General features: G+C 28.6%; 2 protein-coding genes and 1 pseudogene across 2 annotated transcripts; all 3 read right to left on the bottom strand.

Moving 5' to 3' along the window:
* Nucleotides 1-4,164: 4,164 nt before the first annotated feature.
* Nucleotides 4,165-7,811, bottom strand: LOC112782519 (endochitinase). Its single transcript, XM_025824933.3, has 3 exons — nucleotides 7,240-7,811; nucleotides 6,205-6,355; nucleotides 4,165-4,797 (listed from the first exon to the last, which is right to left on the bottom strand). Exons 1-3 carry the CDS (start codon nucleotides 7,688-7,690, stop codon nucleotides 4,428-4,430), a joined length of 972 nt encoding a protein of 323 aa, XP_025680718.1. The 5' UTR covers nucleotides 7,691-7,811; the 3' UTR covers nucleotides 4,165-4,427.
* Nucleotides 7,812-11,948: 4,137 nt separating this feature from the next.
* On the bottom strand, nucleotides 11,949-15,417 carry LOC112782518 (endochitinase 3). Its single transcript, XM_025824931.2, has 3 exons — nucleotides 14,892-15,417; nucleotides 13,427-13,583; nucleotides 11,949-12,496 (listed from the first exon to the last, which is right to left on the bottom strand). Exons 1-3 carry the CDS (start codon nucleotides 15,364-15,366, stop codon nucleotides 12,100-12,102), a joined length of 1,029 nt encoding a protein of 342 aa, XP_025680716.1. The 5' UTR covers nucleotides 15,367-15,417; the 3' UTR covers nucleotides 11,949-12,099.
* A 2,152-nt stretch (nucleotides 15,418-17,569) lies between these two features.
* LOC112782969 (endochitinase-like) lies at nucleotides 17,570-19,730 on the bottom strand (annotated as a pseudogene).
* Nucleotides 19,731-20,567: the final 837 nt, after the last annotated feature.

Genomic DNA, 20,567 nt, shown 5'->3' with positions numbered 1-20,567 from the left:
AAATTTCTTAACAAATTAGAATAAAACCGATTTTTTATATAACAATAACAATAAATCCATTTTTTTTAGAGATTTAATTGTATTTTTAAATTTTTAGGAATTTAAATATTCACAAAACAAAAAATCAGAGATATATTTATCTTTTTATCAAAAAGTTTAAAGATAATCGGTTTTTTTTTTTTGGTGCAAAATTAATTTGGTCTTTTAAAAAATAAGCATACCTATTACATTAAATTTTTATTGGTTTAAAAGAATAAATTTCTATAATAACTCCTGGGATTTATGGAATTATCTAATTTAATTTTTGAGATTTTAATTTAACTATACAGTAGTTTTTTAGATTGAGCTCCGGGTACTAAAGTGGTTTCTAAGCTCATTTTTGGTAATGACTCAGTTATTTCAGTGCTGATATAGTTATCATGTGTCACACTGTCACCTTTCAACCACTCCTCTTCTTCTTCGCCTCTCTCTCCACCGCACTCTTTCTCTTTCAGCAGTCACTCTTGTCATCCCTTTCCCCTCTCCTTTCATTCTCAACTCTCTTCATCATTTTCTCCCTTTCTTTCGACCTACTTTAATTTCCTCCACCCTCCGCCACCTCCCTTATACCCTCTCATGTAAAATGAGTAAAGCTAATTTTAGAAAATATATAAATAAATAATAACTAAATAAAATGAGAGGTAATAAACAATCTTAGTTTATAACCTTAGAATTTTAATGGTTGAAAAAAAGAAAAATTATATACCTCTAATTGACGGATGGTTCATATTGAAGAGACTCACCTATAAATTGAGCTTTTCTTTAATTCATTTCAATCAAGTCATCCAAAGAGAATAACATAATATTTCTTTGAGTAGTTTTCTTCTATATATAGAGAGAGAAGTGTGTTTTCCTTTTGTCAAGAGAGAGTGTTTTGTAGTCTCCTTGTGATAGAGAGAAGTTGTAATTCTCAAAAAAAGTTATTCAATTGTTTCCATATTTTATACAAATTTCTAATTTTTCATCTCTATATTTTGTTGTGTCATTTGTCTGGTACCTAACAGTGGTATCAGAGCCAAAGGTTGCTGATTAATATTTTTTTTTCCGCTGCGAGTTACCGTCTAAAAAAAATGGCAGTAAAGTATGAAATTTCAAAATTCAGTAGGAGTAATTTTTCCATATGGAAATTGAAGATAAAAGCTATTATGAGAAAAGACAATTGCGTGACAGCAATTGAAGAAAGACCCACTGAAATTACAGATGAAAAATGGAAGGAGATGGATAACAATGCTGTTGCAAACTTACACTATTGGCACTAGCTGACTCGGTTTTATCAAGTGTAGCAGAGAAAAAGACAGCAAAGGAAATTTGGGATGCTCTCACCAAATTATATGAAGTCAAGTCACTACACAACAAGATATTCTTGAAGAGAAGACTTTATACTCTTCGAATGAGTGAGTCCACATCGGCAACGGATCACATCAACAATCTAAATACGCTATTTTTTCAACTCTCATCGTTGGAATATACCATAGCGAAAAATGAACGTGCAGAGCTCTTACTTCAAAGTCTACCAGATTCATATGATCAGCTTATGAATAAGGAAGATAGATTAGAAAGCTCAAAACAAGCAGATGCTTTGTTGATGACAAGAGGAAGATCAATGGAGCGTGGTTCCAGTGGGAGTCAAAGTAGACCAAAGTCACAAAGTAAGAAGCAGGTCAAATGCTACAATTGTGGTAAGAGAGGGCACTTCAAGAAAGATTGTTGGAATAAGAAGACTATAGAGAAGGTTCCAGAAGGATCAAGTTCTCAAGGATGTGTTGCGAGCACCTCTAATGATGGAGAAATCCTGTATGGCGAAGCAACAATTGATTCTAAAGGCAGCAAGTAGCTCACTGATGTTTGAATTGTTGATTCAGGAGCAACATGGCACATGACTCCTCATCGTGATTGGTTTTGTACATATGAACTTGTCTCTGAAGGATCGGTGTTTATGGGAAACGATCATGCCTTAGAAATTGTTGGAATGGGTACTGTCAAAATAAAAATGTTTGACGGTTCTATTCGTTCACTTCAAGGGATAAGACACGTGAAAGGCTTGAAGAAAAATTTGTTGTCGATTGGGCAATTGGATGAACTTGGATGCAAGACCCATATTGAAGGTGGGATCTTGAAAGTTGTTAAAAGAGCTCTTGTGGTAATAAAAGCAGAAAAGATTGCAGCAAATCTATACATGCTTGTGGGAGATACTTTGCAAGAGGCAGAGGCATCAGTTGCTTCATCAAGCCAAGAAGAAATGACGATGATATGGCATTGCAAACTGGACCACATGTCAGAACGAGGCTTGAAGATTCTTGTAGATCGTAATCTCATTTCCGGGCTCAAATCGGTAAACTTACCGTTTTGTAAGCACTGCGTTACAAGCAAACAACATAGATTGACGTTTGGTAGATCAACTGCTCGGAGCAAGCACATATTGGAGTTGATTCATTCTGATGTGTGGGAATCGCCGGAGATGTCCCTAGGAGGAGCAAAATATCTTGTATTATTTATTGATGATTACTCTATGAGGCTATGGGTGTACCCGATCAAAAAGAAGTCAGACGTGTTTGTGATGTTCAAAGAGTTCAAAGCAAAGTTAGAACTTGAATCTGGGAAGAAGATCAAGTGTTTAAGGACAGATAATGGAGGAGAATATGTCGATGGTGATTTTCTAACATTTTACAAGCAAGCAGGTATTCAACGGCAATAAACTTTAAAATTCAGAATATCAACTAAATATTAGTCAAAAATAATATATTTTGTTAGTGATATACCATTTCTTTATAATAATCGTTAATTAGTTAATGCATGTGTGATGTGTGTACGACTAGTTAAAGTAACACATTTAGTCCATTAATAAAGTATTTTGAAATTGATTCTTAAAAATAGAGAAATTTTTTGTTGGGAGGCTAATGAGGTAATAATGCTCCCTTTAATTGAAAATCATAAATTGATGAACTAGATCAGTCAAATTCTTAATGGAAGAGTTTACTAAATCATCAATTGGTTTTATTACCTAAATATATAATTGACAAAAATATTATGTATACACTAAAAATCAACCACCACCCTAACATTGCCTGCATCTACATATTTGTAGATACATTCTTGTGAATACGTTCTGAATATTTATTGCTTGCAATTAATTGACCTAGTAGCCAATGAATTATAGTTCAAATGGCATAATCTCTCTATATTCAATTAAGAGATTGCGGGTTCGAATCTCATATCTTTGATAAAAAAAAAATTAATTGACCTAGTAGTATTTTATAATAATTCAACAAAAAAGAAAAAAGAGACCAAAGCACATGTAGGTACATTTCGTGTTAGGCATGGCATTCCAGCTTTATTCCAAGAGGTGCCACATCCAATTGTGTATAAAATATTTTTTTTTTCCTTTTGTTACTTTTTATTTTGACGGTTATTAAAATACAAATTCTCGTATATAAAAAGGATTTTATGTAAGAGTGTCAAGAATGGATCGATCAAACTTAGGGTGTTCGCGATGCGGTTTGGTTCGATTTTAAGAAAAAAAGTCATCCGATTCGAACGTTTAATTTATGTGCGGTGCGGTTTGGATCGGTTTGGATTTGCGATTTTTTAAATAAAAAAAATTAAATACATATAACAAGTCTTAACATCAAATTTTAAATAATCAACAATGACATAAAAAGTCTTAACATATCTTAAAAAGTTGACAATAACATAACAATAGAAATAAAATTATAGGTTAGTTAAAATAAATAAATAAATAATATTTTAAACATAAAATATTTATTAAATAATAATAATACATGAATAATAGAAAAATGTATAACAAATTGAACATGTTATAAATATAATTGTAAATATAATAATAAAATAATAATATTATAGTACATTGTGCGGTTTGAATTGGATTGGATCGGTTATGAAAAGTAGATATAAAATCCGATCCAATCCAGTGGTTTGCAAAAAATAGAATCCAATCAAATCCGAATTAGTGCGGTTTAATCGGTTTTCGGTTTGGATTGAATTGGATAAGCGGTTTAATTTGGATCGGTTTGGATTTGAACACCCCTAATCAAACTAATGAAATCGATCAACAATTTATTTAGGTAATTAGGATATCCATAAATTTTTCTCAGTTTAGACTTTAGATACTGAAAATTTATTCTTAGTTGTATTATTTACTTTAGGTAATAGCAGCAAAGTAATTTGCTGTTACATGTGGGTATCACTATAAACCCTTATTATTACAACATGTTCTCTTATTATTACAAAAGTAATTCATGTGCAGTTAATTTCATGTGAAATTGATAGCTGAAAGTCATTAAATAATTTGACAAGTTTTTAACTAAATTGTCATCTAACGACTCTCAACTATCAATTTCACATAAAGTCAACTCCATCAGCAATTTGCCCTAAGCAAAAGGCTTTTGGTTGTTGCAATCCAAGTTATCTCCAGGACTAACTCCCAATATTTGGCAATACCTTTTATAAAACCCGATCCGATCTTGGACCCGGGAATCCGATCCGTGCCCACATTCAATTCCGCCATTAATAATGTTAGTGATCACTCCAAATCCGGAGACTCGGCCGGCCGCCTTGTCCGCGGCCGATGGTGTCCATCTTCCGGTGATGACATCATGGCTTGATGGCTTGTTTCCTTGTGCTGTCATCCAAAACCATATGGCTGTCTTGAATGAAATAGTTGCATCTCTAGCCACTAAATCAGGGTTGTTTAGAAGATCTTGTCCTATAGCCTTACCCGCTGGCCCATAATTATAGTTGCTGAAAAAAAAAATTAATTAACACTACAACAATATAGACTATTTTTTAGGATTATTATGTGTCAAAAAAATTAAAATTCGTCAAAAAAAAATTTTGACACTATTTTAACTATGAAAATATGTTAATAAAAATTTTGTCAAAAATAGTATTTTTAACATATAAGTAATTGTAAAAAAAAGTTTAAATCTTATTTTGATAAATATTGGTCGTCAAAAATAATTTGTTAGAAAAATTTGAGAATATATTTTTTGTGATACTTATTAATCGTCAAAAATATTATTTATTTTGACATTTATTGACCATAAAAAATTCTCAACAAAAATTTTTAACAAAGAATGAGATGAGATCTTGAGACTGAAGAATAAATTGAGATTTTGAAGATGAAAAATGAGTAGTATGATCCTAAATTGAGAGCAGTGTGATGCCAAAATTGACGGAGCTCAACGAAGAAAAGGAATAATAGAGTAAGTTGAAAATAAATGAGTGTCAAAATTGAGAAATAATTTTCTACATTCAAATTATTCATCAAAAAATATAAAAAATTTGACATTTATGATATTTGTCAAAAATATATATTAATTTTTATACTTAACCATGACTGTTAAAAAAAATCATGTTAAAATAGCTCTCTTTTCTTGTAGTGTAAATATCATCATCATAAATACAAGAGTAATGTATGTAGGGAAAGATCAAAATTTTATGAAAAGAATTATTATTTGATGGATTCACAATTTGATAAAAATGATATAGTATGTTATGTAATTCTTAGACAAATAAACACCTCATTATTGGATTACTAGCTACTCTATAAGGCATTGAATTTTGTATAGACGAAATTAAAACTCATATGAAATAATAATAACAATAATTTCTTAGTTTAAATTTTATGTAATATTAATTCATTCATTTTTCACTAATAATAAAATTTATCTATAGGTTTAATTATTTAAATTCATTTTATATTAACATGTTTTAAATTATTTTCTAATTCAATATAATGTGCTTAAATAAAATTGGAGAATTATTTAGGTATAGGTGAAATTAATAATTATATGGGTAGATACATTGTTCAATGATATATAAAAGGTCAGAAGTTATATACAATTGTTTTTAAGTAAATTTAATAATTAAAAATAATTAAATAATAATTTACTTAAATATAACAAATTATTTAATTATATATATTTTTTTTGTCCACGGTATCTCCTAACCCGACAGGCCAAGGACTAATTCGCCGTGGATCAGAGCTCTATTTAGAGGTATGTCTCCGGCCAATAGGTTGCTGCATACATAAGGCGGGATTCGAACCCCCAATACTTACTTAAGCGGACGAATGAACTGACCACTCGACCAACCCAAGTTGGTTTAATTATATTATTTTTAACTATAAATTTCATATATACTTACTGAGTAAGTTGAATTGGTCCTCTGCCATAGTATTTTTTGCCAGAAGCACATGGCCATTGTTGGGAAGGGGTACAATAATCTGCCTGGGTATTTTCATTGATAAAGCAATATCCCCATGCATATGGTCCATCTGGTGCACTTGCCCATCCTCCTATATATATATATATATATAATATAAATTCAAAAGTCAATAAATTAATTTCATTTCATTTATGTTAAATGTTTGTTAGTAATTAAATTAATGTCACCTAGCTACCGACACCAATCAATTCTTGTAGTTCTATATATGCTTTTAAAAGATTGTGACTTCTTGCAATGAAGTTGATGTATGTGTAGATAGAATTGAAATTGAAATAGGTGTCTTATTATCATCATCTACATCTAAATCTAATCTTAAATATTTCAATTCCAAAGGAACATTATTATTTCGTATGTATTATATAACATGTTTTTTTTTTTAATTAAGCAACAATTATATATATATATATATATATATATATATATATATATATATATATATATATATATCATAGACTAAAATTCTCTTTAAATTCATGAAATCTAATTTTATAGACCTTAGTTAAAAGAAACAAGTTTCAAATTAAATGACTCAAGCAAAGTACTAAATTAAAGTATTTAATTTCTTGTAGTACTTATTATTATAAATACATCACATAACAAAAATGCGAATTTTTATGTTTTTTATTTATTTTATGTTTATTTTTTAAATAATAAAGATCTAACATTAAAAATTTTAATTATAAAAATTCTAATACTATATTACGAAATAATTTATCCTAAAAAGAAACACCAAATCTGGTCCCTAATATTTTTTTTTAACTTATTAACTCTTGTGTCAAAAAAAATAATATTAACTTTTTTTGATACAAAAATCTCATTGTTCTTTCGAGATAATTGTCAGGGATCAAGTTAGATTTTTTTTTTTAAGGACTTCGTTGTTTTTCGAGATAATTATCCGGGGAAAATTTGGGTATTTTTCAATAATAATAATAGAGTTTGAAAGTACAATATAACCTGTGGTTTCATGGGAAGTTTGAGCCAAAAAGGCAGCAAGCTCCTTCTTCTTGGTGGCATCATCACCGGTGGTACCAAAGCCGCGGAAAGAGCGAGCGGCGGCGATGAAAGCATTATAGGAATAGAATCCGTTTCCCTTACACCGCGGATCGTTCCGGTACTTAAGCATTTGATCAAAGATAGAAGAAGTTATGATCCTACCAACATCACCACCACCGGAACCACCGCCGGAACTAGGTGGTGTTTTTGGTGTTGAACCTTTGCATTGGCTTTGGCAACCGTCACCGCAATAGTCATTTGTGTTACCACAATAACCAAATTTGCTACAACATAGGTTGTTAGGGCACAATGATCCATTTGCTTGTTTTCCACATTGTTCAGCTATGGTGGTTCCAATTAGCAATGTGAAAGCTAATGATGATATTAGGGTTAGCATAAGATAATAACTCATTTTTGTGAGTGGGTTGATGTGGAAGATTTTGATGTGTGTGATGTGTTGGTTTCATAGGATAATGAATCTATTTATAGGTGAGTTTTGAAAATGATGTGTATATATTTTTTCAAATTTGGCTGCTTCTATTATTATATGGATTATTGTATAATAATTTACAGTAAGAGGAGTGTTAGGGGTCAGCAACTTTTATGATTTATAGCCATCAAATAGTCATTAATGATGATTTTAATGGTGTGAGATTTTATCCAATGGCTCACTTTACTTTGCTGGTTACATGCTGGCCAGAATTTATTAAAGTTGCTGGTCCCTAGACTTTTCCTTACAGTAATCAGTTACTATATATTTTTGTGTATATTTATACATATTTTTCTAATTAAATAATCAATTATCAGAATAATTAAACATGTTAAAGAAAAATAATAATCAATCTTATTTAGTCTAATAATTTTTTTATAAAATATCATATATATATTTATGAGTGACTAATTCGTGGATAATTTTAAGTTTATTGACTTTATTCTTAGCATCATTGATCATGGATTATTAACATTCAGTTGTTTGGTTAAAGTGGCATAAGGAAAAAAATTTGGATAATGCTAGATAAACAAAAAAACAGCGAGAATTTATCTTATTTAGCATTAATTAATTATCGCAACAATTAATGAATGCTAAATAAGACAAGTTATAGTTGTTTTTGGCTGATTTTCTTTGATTACCAAACATTTTCGAAAAATTTTCTGTTAAAGGACTAATGCCTCTTTTAATTAAAACTTCTATAAATAGAGTTAAACCGATCAAAATAATAATAATAATAATAATAATAATAATAATAATAATAATAATAATGGATCTAGTAATATTAATTCGACATATATATTTCACCAAAAATAACATTAAAGAGTTTAGTTAATACTTTATCTGTTGATAATAAGTAACTATTGACTTGGATAAATTGATATATTTGCGGTCTATTCAGGCAAAGGAACAAGCTATATATAAGGGTGTGGGACATGTTTAATCCTAGGAAAAGAAAATAACATGCATATATTTCAATTGAGAAATGATATATATAACCTCTTAATAATTCTCTTCAACATTATTTGTCTAAATATCAAATGAAAAAATAGATATAAGTAACATTTCTTTTGCTAGGAAGATTGATTAAGAAGATAAATTAGCCATCCTTTGGATTTAGAGAAAAAAAAAATCGTGAACAAAACGAGAGAGTATATTATGATATAATATCAAAATTTTTGTGAATAAAAAATTTAAAATTTAATTTTTATTTTTTTTAAAAATAAAAATAACATAATACGAATAAAAATTAAAAAAAAAAGAAAAAAACTTAATATCAAAATCTTTATTATTTGATAATTATTATATATGGCGGAGGGTGGGTGTAGTCCATTTTACATTGAAGAAGTAAAAGCCAAATATAATTAATTGATGAAGATGAGATATGATCATATCAACAAAGGATAAACACAATCTTTTGGATGGATGCTTATTGTATATGAGTGCTGAGCCAATCGTGCCATAGTTTGCGGGTACAAACTAGAAACTATCTCAATCTTTATTTTTTATATAAAAATATATTTTTGATATCTCAATCTTTTATTATACTATATATGCTAATGAGTTATAGTTCAAATGGCAGAATCTTCACATACTCAATTAAAAAATTGCAGATTCGAGTCTCTTATCTTTGGTAAAAAAAAAAATCTTTTATCATACTATTGAAAATATTATTCGTCTATGACTAATTTAATTATTTTATTATAAAATGTTTAATTATTTAATTAAAAATATATAAATCGTATAAATATATATATTTTTTTATTTGATAACTGATTTTTAGTGTATATATCAAATATTTGTTTATTAGCATATATCATATCAATCATCTAAGAAAAAAAATTACATATTTAAAATTATTACTTCAAAATCTAAAATCCATACAATCAAAATTCATGCTAAAGAATTGTTAGATGTTTTTTTTATGGTAAAAACTTAAGTGTAGTTGACTTTACATGAAGTTAATAATTGAGAGTCGTTAAATGATTTGACTAAATTTTTATCTAACTGCTCTCAACTATCAAATTCACATAAAGTCGAGTGTACTTGAATTTTTACCTTTTTTTTTTTTTATTGTTATCCGAATTTATCCGTTACAACATTTGGAAAAGTAACTAGTTTCTTTTGCCGTGTTCTAAGGGTGGAAGTGGAAACTCAGAGTCTTTGAATTTTCTTAGGGTTGAAACTTGAAAGTAAAGTTGTGTAGCTCTCAATTCCTTATTTCCTACGTAACCAAAAATGAATAAATTTTACTAAAAATATGACACATTCAAAATTGTTGAAGTAATCAACGACCATTTTCTAATTTATATATATAGATCGAGATAGATAGATAAATACATTGCTTCTCTTTTATTTATTTTTTATTTTTTGGTCATGCCATATGTTTTAGTATTGCTGTTGCCTTATTGTTGCAATAGCGTGTGTAAATCTAAAACCGTACAAGTGAATACTCAATATAATATATGATGTGAAATCCTATTATTTAATCAACCCAATAAAAATATATGTAATTTCTGACAATTTTGGCCTCTAGAAGCTAAGATAAAATCTCCAATTGAGCATGCCTAGCTAGCTTATACAACAAGAAGTCGTACCCTCATGATTGATGATTGACTAAGGAAAAAAAAGTATGGCTTGACAAGATTTAAAAAAAAAAAAAAAAAAAGAAGTGCCTTATTACCATACTTTAAAATTTAGAAAAACATGTGAGTGGAAGACCTTGACAAAAGATTGGGACTTTTCTGGATGATTGCATGAGCTCTACGGTTGATAAAATTCAAGATCTTAAATGTTGTTTATAGATATTTCTACTTTTGTATATTAACGATTTTATTCATCATTTTTAATGAATAAATCTTATTTTTTATTAAATAAAATTTATTACAAAAAACGTGTAATTTTTTTTTTTTTTGGTAGTAATCAAATAACATATGCATTTGTCTCTCAAATAATGTATAAATTTTTAGTGATATGAGATTCATGTAATTATTCAATTTGGTCTTTAAGATTCTAATTTCACTATATTAGTTCTCTAAATCGAGTTTCAGACACCATAGTAATTTCTAAAATTTTTTTTGGTATTCACTTAGCTGTCAGAGTATTGATGTAACTATCTTTTATCACGTTGGATTGTTCTAATTTAATCCTTTCCTAATTATATAATTTTAGATCATTTACAAACGTTTCAGATTGTATATTTTTTTCTTTCTCTTTCTCCTTTTTTTCTTCTTATTGTTATTGAAACATTCTGATCATCTGTAGTAAGTTGATGTTGAAAAACTATGATGGGAGGTGGAGGTACTATTGCAGGTAGTTCTATCCGGTCCCTTTTAATGAGTAATGGGCAAATTTATGGGAGGTCAGTGCGAGTGCCGAAATGATGTGGTTGTGGCTTTCATCCTATTTTGTGATGATCTGGGACAGATTCGAATTCAAACAAAATTTTTTATTATTGTTCTAATTATAGTATAAGCAAAAAAAGTTAGTTCTCTATGTTGATTTGTTAGTTTTTTCCTGTTTTTTAAGCATCTTTTAATTTTTGGTTGATTTCAAATAAGTGATGTGGATTATTTGTGTGAGTGAATATTGAACAAGAGGAAGGCGGAAAACTAAAACCTAATAGTCAGAATGGTAAACTGAAAATGAACTTTGTTTGATGGAGACTTGGGAAGTTGTAAAATGATGTTAAGAGTAAAAAAAAAGGAAAAGTATAGGGTACCAACATATTATCTGCCAATTTGTTGCCAACGATAATTAATTATTATATTTTAAATACATATATAAAGAGACACATCCAGAAAATATATCTATGAAGACACTTCTATTAAACACAACCATAAAAAAATATTTTTATTAAACACATCTACGAAGACACTTTCATAAAACAAAATTATAAATAAGAGTTGGCAGAAGTTGGCAGATATGCTGTTGGTAACGTAGCGGGACCGGAAAAAAATTATTATTCATTTGGTTGTTTTAATTCTATTTTTAATAGTAGCGTTCTTTGTAGTGATTTTATGTAAAGTGTGAATGAAATTTATTGTTGGTCAATCTATGTAATGAATGTATTATATGAACTTGATATGAGAGATCATTATTATAGTAAATAAGGGCATCGAGAAGCAAATTAGATAATTATATAAATTTCAGGGATCACTATAAAAATTTATTCTTCAAATACTACAAAAATAAAAGATACAACTCTTTATTTCGTACAAAAGATGACATACAACATTAGAAAATCTCGATAATAACCCCTAATCCCAATGGACAACACTAGGGTTTATTGCAAAAAACACTGAAATTAAAGCACGGATAATGTTAATTACTTAGACAACTTGCTTAATTAACAAACTATTACCAAATGATGCTTGGTTATAGCAATCTAAGTTATCTCCTGTGCTAACTCCAAATATGCCACAATATCTCTTGTAAAATCCAATCCGATCTTCAACCCTAGCATCCCACCCATGTCCACACTCAACTCCACCGTTAATTATGTTGGTGATCACGCCGTATCCAGGTACCCGGCCGGCCGCCCTGTCAGCATCGGACGGTGTCCATCTTCCGGTGATAACATCATGGCTTGATGGCTTTTTCCCTTGTGGAGTCATCCAAAACCATATGGCAGTCTTGAATGAAATTATTGCATTTTGGGCAACTAAATCAGGATTGTTGAGAAGATCTACACCAATAGCTCTACCTGCTGGCCCATAATTGAAGTTGCTGTAGGATATTAATTTAAAAGATTATTAGTAACATCATGTATAACATGTGACATTAACAATGTAAAACACCATAAGTTATTTGCCTTTTTATTTTTTAAATACAATTATTTGACAAAATGATATAGTAGTTGTTACTAATCTTAAACAAAGGATTGGAGACAGAGACCTTATTTGGGTGAGCTTCTAAGAAAAAAATTTTTTTGAATTATTTTTTTTTAAAAGATCTTATGAAAAAGTAAAAGTAATTTTATATTTGGATATCTCATGCAAAAAGATTTTTTTATCTATCAATTATATTTGGGTATAACAACATAAAAGTACTTTTTTGTTTATTTATTACATGAAAAATATCTTTTTTTTAAGGAAAAAAGATCTTTTAAAAAAAGATGTAAATTACAGCTTTTCAAAAAGATCTTTTTTTAATTTTTCTAGTACTTTTACTTTTACTACTAGAAATTTGCCAAACACACTAAAAAAATAAAAAAAGATCTTTTTTCATTAAAAAAGATATTTTTTAATCAAAATAATGGCGCCCAAACAAGCACAGAATTTAGTAGAGTATGATAGGATTTAAGTTTTATTTTAATTCTATTTGAAATAGTAAGATATCTCAAAAATTTTATTGTATATTATTTACGAATTTAAAATTTTTTTACTCGAACTCTAACCTAGTACTCGTAAAAATAACTCTCCCCCAACTCAACCCATCTAATTAATTTTTTAAATAGAATTTAAATCTACGATGAATTAATTCTTAGCATATCAAACTAAGAGAATACTGAAAAAAAAAAAAAGTACTAGTAATTAAATATTATTTTTGTATATTTGACAATAATATATCTAACTTGATAGTCCAAATTTAAAATAATAATAATAATAATAATAATAATAAAATTGGTACGGTGCATAGTATAGTAAATAAACTTACTAAGAGATTTGGATTGGTCCTCTTCCATAATATTGTTTACCAGGAGCACATGGCCACTCATTGGAATTAGAACAATAATCGGCATGGTTAACTTCCTCCAGAAAGCAATATCCCCAAGCATATGGTCCATCAGGTGCACTTGCCCATCCGGCTCCTCCTATATATTTTTTTAATTTATATTTAAATAAAAAAAGCTCACTTCGTTTACCAATATATATATATAATAAAAACTAAAAAGCTCAAAACATTGCCTTGTGACCACTGCTTGAATGACAGTATGTACCTGACATCTTGAAATAAACTAAGATTCATCCGTGATCCATGCGATAATAACATCATCTAATAGATTTACTATTTTTTAAATCAAAGACAGCAACATCATCTAATAGATTAACTATTTTTTAAATAAAAAATGTTATCTATACACTAAAATCAGTTATTAAAATCAGCCACCAATATATTTGTATATAAATATATGTATAATTTAATTTATTTTCAATATATATTTATATTCTAACATGTATTTTATACGAATAATTACTTTTAGTAGCTAATTTTAATATACATGTAACATTGATTATAAATATCTTGCACCTTAGCTTTTCGATAATTAAAGGATTTTTTTTTTTAAATATAAGCTAAAATAATCCATAGAGGCAGCAGTAGATTAGCTTATTGAAGGGGATGTTTGTCGTCTTCTTAGTAATAGTCACATATAAAACTCCACTAAGATTTTGTGAACAGATCACGAAAAATACTGGGTATATTAAAAATTAATTATTATATATTCTTTTTTTACTGTTATTGAATCTTGACTACTATTAACAGAAAATTTATCTAATTTAAAAAATTATGACAGTGAGATTTAAAATACAAAAATATTACGTATATATTAAAATTTATCGTTAAATTAATCATCATATATTGTGTATAAATATGTATATTAATATATATTCTATATGAATAGTTAATTTTATTAGAGATATAATCATTCATATGTCTCTTTTTATTTATTTAATTTTTTTAAAAAAATAATTTCACGACAAATTTAGTAATTAATATTTGTTATACACTTAAGATCAGATGATTGTTTTAAATGTTAAAATAAAACCATTTTAATAATAATAATAATAATAATAATAATAAGAAGGTTTAATTACTCTGTTGATCCTTATAGTTTCGTAAAATTTTTAATTAGGTCCTTATACTTTTTTTTCCTTTTAATTGAGTCCTTGCACCAATTTCTTTTTAACTAGGTTCCTACACTTTTTTTTCCTTTTATTTAGGTCCCTATACCAATTTTTTTTAGTTGAATTCCTATAAACTTAAGTCAATTACTACCAAGAAGAACTTAATTGAAAAAAAAATGAGTACAGAAACCCAATTAAAAAAAAAATATAAAGACCTAATTGAAAATTTCACGAAACTATAGAACCAACCAACTAATTAAACCTAATAATAATACCTGTGGTTTCATGAGAAGTTTGACCAAAGAAAGCAGCAATCTCCCTCTTTTTGGTGGCATCATCACCGGTAGTACCAAATCCATTAAAAGATCTAGCAGCATTAATAAAAGCATCATAGGTATAGAATCCATTAGCATGACACCTTGGATCATTTCGGTATTTAAGCATTTGATCAAACATAGAGGAACTAATATAGTTCGAAATGTCACCACCACTAGGTGGTGACGGCGTCGGCGTCGGCGGTGTTGGTGTCGGTGTCGGAGAATCTTTGCATTGGCTTTGACAACCATTGCCCACTAAACAATAATCATCACCGGTACCACACCAACCCCACCGGCTACAACACAAGTTATTAGGGCACAATGCACCACCACCTTGGCTACCACATTGTTCAGCTGTGCCACCATGTAACAAAAATAATGTTAATATTAATAGGCTTAGCATAAGATTAAGAATAATTTTGGTGTAACTCATTTTTATGAGAGTAGTGTGAAGATGGTTTAATTTGATACAAATATGTGTGTGGTGGTGTATTTGTGATGTGTTAGTTTCATTAGGGTTATGAAGTATTTATAGGTGAGTTATCATAGGATGATATTATTTGTTTAATTTTATGAACATGGGCTGCTTCCAACACTTGGAAAAAAACAAGGGGGAGTGGCTGCTTTTTCACTTGATGTTTGTTTGTATCTGAATTTGTTAATTTTGTAAAATATTATTAATGTAATAATGCAGACAAAAAGAGTATCTTTTGAATCATTAATTTGTTTTCAATTATCACTATTAAATATATTTAATTATTTTAAAAAAATACATTTTTATAGTAACTAGTTGTGAAAAAAGACTCAACAATCAACATACATATTTCAATGGTTGTTTTATATTAAAAATAATTTTTATTGACCTTTAGGTATTATAGTCTAGAAATGTTCATCGACAAGATCAGATCAGGTTTAAGTAGATTTAGACACGACTCTAAAAGATTGTCGAATTTATTTTGACCCCAATTCAAAAGTGATACAAAATAAATTGGATTAGATTTGATGTAAAATTAATTTATACAAATTTATAAATTTTATATATTAAAATAATATAATTTTATTTTTAAAAATTATATTTAACAAATATTATATTATATTTATAAAAAATATTAATTAAAATATAAAAACTATAATATGATATTACTAGTTGTATTTTAAAATATATTTTTTTATTATAAAAAAATAATTTCGGACCGAATCGAATAATCTAATCCAAAAATAATACCAAATAAAAATAACAAATTTAAACCCGACAAAATTATACTTCGCATACAGATCAAATTTTAGATGTCGAATCTTAAACATTCCTATTCTATATGTATTAGTTATGTACCATTAAAAAGAATTTTCGACAAAAAGTATTTTTATGTGGCCTGATGGGTGATGAGCAATAATGAGAATGGCATAGAAAGTTAATTGACAGTATGCGTTTCAAGGTGTTAATCACTGTTGTTTATTGAATTCTAGTAAAATTTTTTAAAGAGGTGTTTATAAGTACAAGTTTTTTATTTTGTGTTTGATAAATAAAAAAGATAATGTACTTATATTTGTAATTTTTAAAAGATCGTAATACTTTTGAAAATAATTAAAGTAAAACTTTTTAAAATTGGCTTATACTTTTCAAATTTTAAAAAACTAATATAACCTCGTATATTAACTAATTTTTAAATTTAATACTATATTTTTTATAATATTTTTAAATTTTAAAAGTTATTTTACTAAACGTAATTGTTATTATTTGTATTTATTAAAAGTCATTTTTAATTTAATTTACTAAATATAAATACTACCCTTTTTAAAAAGTAAAAAGTTTACTAAACTAAATCTAATTATGGTTGAAATAAAAGGCCAAAATTAGGGTCAATTTTCATCAATTAAGAAAAACTAAGGGATCGTCGATCTAAGCCATTAGATCTTATTAACTAAATAACTAAGATTAAAAATAAATAAATCTTTCTATTATAATTTATTTTGCCATTGGCCATCACAGTTTAAACTTATAAATGATCTAAACGGAGGTCGCAATTCATAATTAAAATTAGACTGTTGTTCATCATTAAAAGTCTTGATTAAATGATTGTATTGTTTAATTTCTGTTTCATCTTGAATCATACGATTGTCACATTTTGATTTACATCTCTGCACTTCTTTAGGGTGTCAAACAAATTTTAAAATTTTCTAAAAAAAAGTAGTATTAACTAATAAAGCACCATATTATTAAAATTTAGTAGAAATATCGATAAATCAAAAGCTTTAATTTTCTCTTTATTAGTAATTTTTTTAATATTACAAATCACTTAAAAGTTTTTTAAAAAAAAAAAGGTGATTTTACGGTAATCATAACACTTGTTTACATCATGATTTCTTATAAAATAGGAGCAATTTTTTTTTAAACAATTAAATACCATAAAAATATGACTCTCAAATGGAAAAACATAAAAGATACAACCATTTATTTCATATAGAAAATCACACATCATACACGCCTTAACAAGCTAAGCAACAAACATGAAAATAAAATTACATGACAAACTCAATAACAACCCTAATTCCAATCCACAACACTCGTAATAATCTTTTCTTAATTAATAAGTCAACCACACCAGTAAAAAGTAGTAATAACTTCACTAATGCAATTATATAGGTGGTAAAATCATTATATTATAGAACATTAACAATTTTATTTCCGTGGCTAAACCGTTTATTTCTTGTAGTGGCGCTTGCAATTATCACGAGTTAGCAATTTGGATGCCTAAATTAAACGACCTTTGGTTGTTGCAATCTAAATTATCCCCAGGGCTCACTCCCAACAATTGGCAATATCTCCTAAAGAATCCGATCCGATCTTCGACCCGAGCATCCGGCCCATGCCCACATTCAAGCCCACCATTGATTATGTTTGTGATCACACCATATCCGGGGACTCGACCGGCCGCCCTGTCAGCATCGGACGGCGTCCATCTTCCGGTGATAACATCATGACTTGATGGCTTGTTTCCTTGTGGTGTCATCCAAAACCATATGGCAGTTTTAAATGAAATTACTGGATCTGTGGCCACTAAATCAGGATTGTTAAGAAGATCTACGCCAATAGCTCTACCAGCTGGTCCATAATTGTAGTTGCTGTAAGATTTTAATAAAGGTTAGTAACATCACATTATCATATTAACATGTCACACATTGACATACAATATCATATTACACATCTATATATATTAAATAAATTATTTGCATAATTTTATATAATTTAATTTAATATCTCTCTATATATAATAGATAGATAGATAGATATATATTCAATTTTATATGTGACAAAAAAATATCATAAAATTTAAAGATAAATTTTATCGTAAAATTGTTAGACCGGTTATGTTATATGAAATAGAGTGTACATTGAGCCATAAAAGGTAAGCATGAATATAAATTAAATGTGACAAAAATAATGATGCTGAGATGGATAAACGGTCAGATAAATAATGTCTATTGTTCAAAAAATGTATGATAGAATCTCATCTCAAGTGAATATAAACAAATGACAAAAAATATAAAAAGAGCCAAGAAGACTATATATAAAGTGTTAAAGAGATCTATGTATAAATAGTTTTATTGTAAACATGTAACATAATAATAAGATTCAATAACATCATTTAATCTATGTAATTAATCATACTTTACGTAATAGGATAATACTTTATTATGTGTTGTTGCCTGTTGTAAAAAAATTGTTAAACAAATTACTTGTTTTAGACAAGATTAATGGGTAAATTCATGCATGCTATAGTAGAAAACTTACTAGGAGATTTGGATTGGTCCTCTGCCATAATATTTTTTACCAGGAGCACATGGCCATTGTGCAGAGGGGCTACAGTAATCTGATTGGGTATTTTCTTGTAGAAAGCAATATCCCCCAAGCATATGGTCCATCAGGAGCACTTGCCCATCCTCCTAATTATTTAAAACATTTACATGTATAATAATAATAATAATAATAATAATAATAATAATAATAATTTCATATGTTCACTCAAAAAAATAAAGGCTAGCGAAAATTTGCCGTCGTCTTCTTAACCACACTTATAGTAATATATAAGATTAGGTGAAAATTCAGGTGCAGTCGACTTCACGTGAAGTTGATAGTTGAGAGCTGTTAAATGAAAATTTAGTCAAATCAGTCAAATCATCTAACGACTCTCAACTATTAACTTCACGTGAAGTCGACTGCACCTGAGTTTTTACCATAAAATTATTAAATATCAAATAAAAATTATTTTACACTGACAGTGTGTAACCTGTAGTTTCATGGGAAGTTTGAGCCAAGAAAGCCGCAACCTCCTTTTTGCGAGTGGCATCGTCGCCGGTAGTGCCAAAGCCGTTGAAAGATCGAGCGGCCGTAATGAAAGCATTATAGGTATAGAATCCATTGGCATGACACCGTGGATCGTTACGGTACTTAAGCATTTCATCAAATATAGAGGAACTAATGACGTTTGCAACATCGCCACCACCGGGTGGCGCCGGTGATGGTGGTCGTGGTGGTGAAGGTGTTGGTGGACCTCTACATTGGCTTTGACAACCTTTACTTGGTAAACAATAATCATCTGTCTCACCACACCAACCAAATTGACTACAACAATAATTGTTAGGGCACAATGCTCCACCTGCTTGTCTACCACATTGTTCTGCCTTGCCACCAAGCAACAACAATAATAAGGTTATTAGAGAAAGTAAATAAGGCAATTTGGCGTTTAACATTTTTTGAGAGTAAGGAAGAAGAAAAAGAAGAAGACGACTAATGTTTTGAGTGATGAGTCAATATGATTAAGGTAATAATGAAGGTATTTATAAGTGCGCTATACGTTAGGATACCATTAATTGATTTTTTTAATCTTTATTTTCTATTGTTGTTAGTTGTTTATTCTCAACTTGGGCTGCTTCCACCATTGTTGATATTATAATTTACTAGTATAACATGGTCATGTCGGTTATGTTGTCTTTTTTATTTTTTATTTTTTAAGGTACTAATATAATTATTAGATTAAAGTATTAAAATTGTTATTATAAATGTGTAATATTTGTTTTTATGATGATGATGATAATAATAATAATATTAATAATTACAAAAGCAACTACTATTTTTAATGTGACAATCGAAGAAAAATTATATACTCTATCATTTTTAGTAATTTACTTAATTTAAATATTATCTTTTGAAATGTCTTTTTAACGAAGTACTTCAACATTTAATAATTATAAATAAAATGTTTGAGGTATTTTTCGAAAATTTATTTCATAACATTTTTATTTTAAAAATTTGATGATATGTTAATCGGTGAAAACTCACATGCAGTCGACTTCACATGAAGTTGATAATTGAAAATCGTTAGATGAAAATTTCATCTAACGACTCTCAACTATCAACTTCATGTGAAGTCGACTGCACTTAAATTTCCACCATGTTAACCTCGTCATTAGGGGTGCACAAGACCCGGTCTGGCCCGAAGATCCGGACCGGACCCGATCACTTCGGGACTAATTTGGCCCGGTTTCGTTATGGTCTGGTCAGCCCCGAGATTTCAATAGATGGTCCTGGTTATTTATTAAATCAGGTTTGGGTCAAGCCTCGGGTCACCCGGC

Source organism: Arachis hypogaea, chromosome 20 (genome assembly GCF_003086295.3).
Source record: "Arachis hypogaea cultivar Tifrunner chromosome 20, arahy.Tifrunner.gnm2.J5K5, whole genome shotgun sequence".
In the NCBI taxonomy this organism is placed as follows: Eukaryota; Viridiplantae; Streptophyta; class Magnoliopsida; order Fabales; family Fabaceae; genus Arachis; species Arachis hypogaea.
The sequence above is the reverse complement of the archived record's forward strand: the minus strand, read 5'-3'. Positions and strand labels throughout refer to the sequence as shown.

Excerpts from the sequence above, each read along its gene's own strand:
- LOC112782519 (XM_025824933.3), bottom strand. The coding sequence starts at position 7,690 with ATGAGTTATTATCTTATGCTAACCCTAATATCATCATTAGCTTTCACA. Across the intron at positions 6,356-7,239 it reads AACTTCCCATGAAACCACAG|GAGGATGGGCAAGTGCACCA; the intron begins GTTATATTGTAC and ends ATATATATATAG. Across the intron at positions 4,798-6,204 it reads GGACCAATTCAACTTACTCA|CAACTATAATTATGGGCCAG; the intron begins GTAAGTATATAT and ends TTTTTTTTTCAG.
- LOC112782518 (XM_025824931.2), bottom strand. The coding sequence starts at position 15,366 with ATGAGTTACACCAAAATTATTCTTAATCTTATGCTAAGCCTATTAATA. Across the intron at positions 13,584-14,891 it reads AACTTCTCATGAAACCACAG|GAGGAGCCGGATGGGCAAGT; the intron begins GTATTATTATTA and ends AAAAATATATAG. Across the intron at positions 12,497-13,426 it reads GGACCAATCCAAATCTCTTA|CAACTTCAATTATGGGCCAG; the intron begins GTAAGTTTATTT and ends AATATCCTACAG.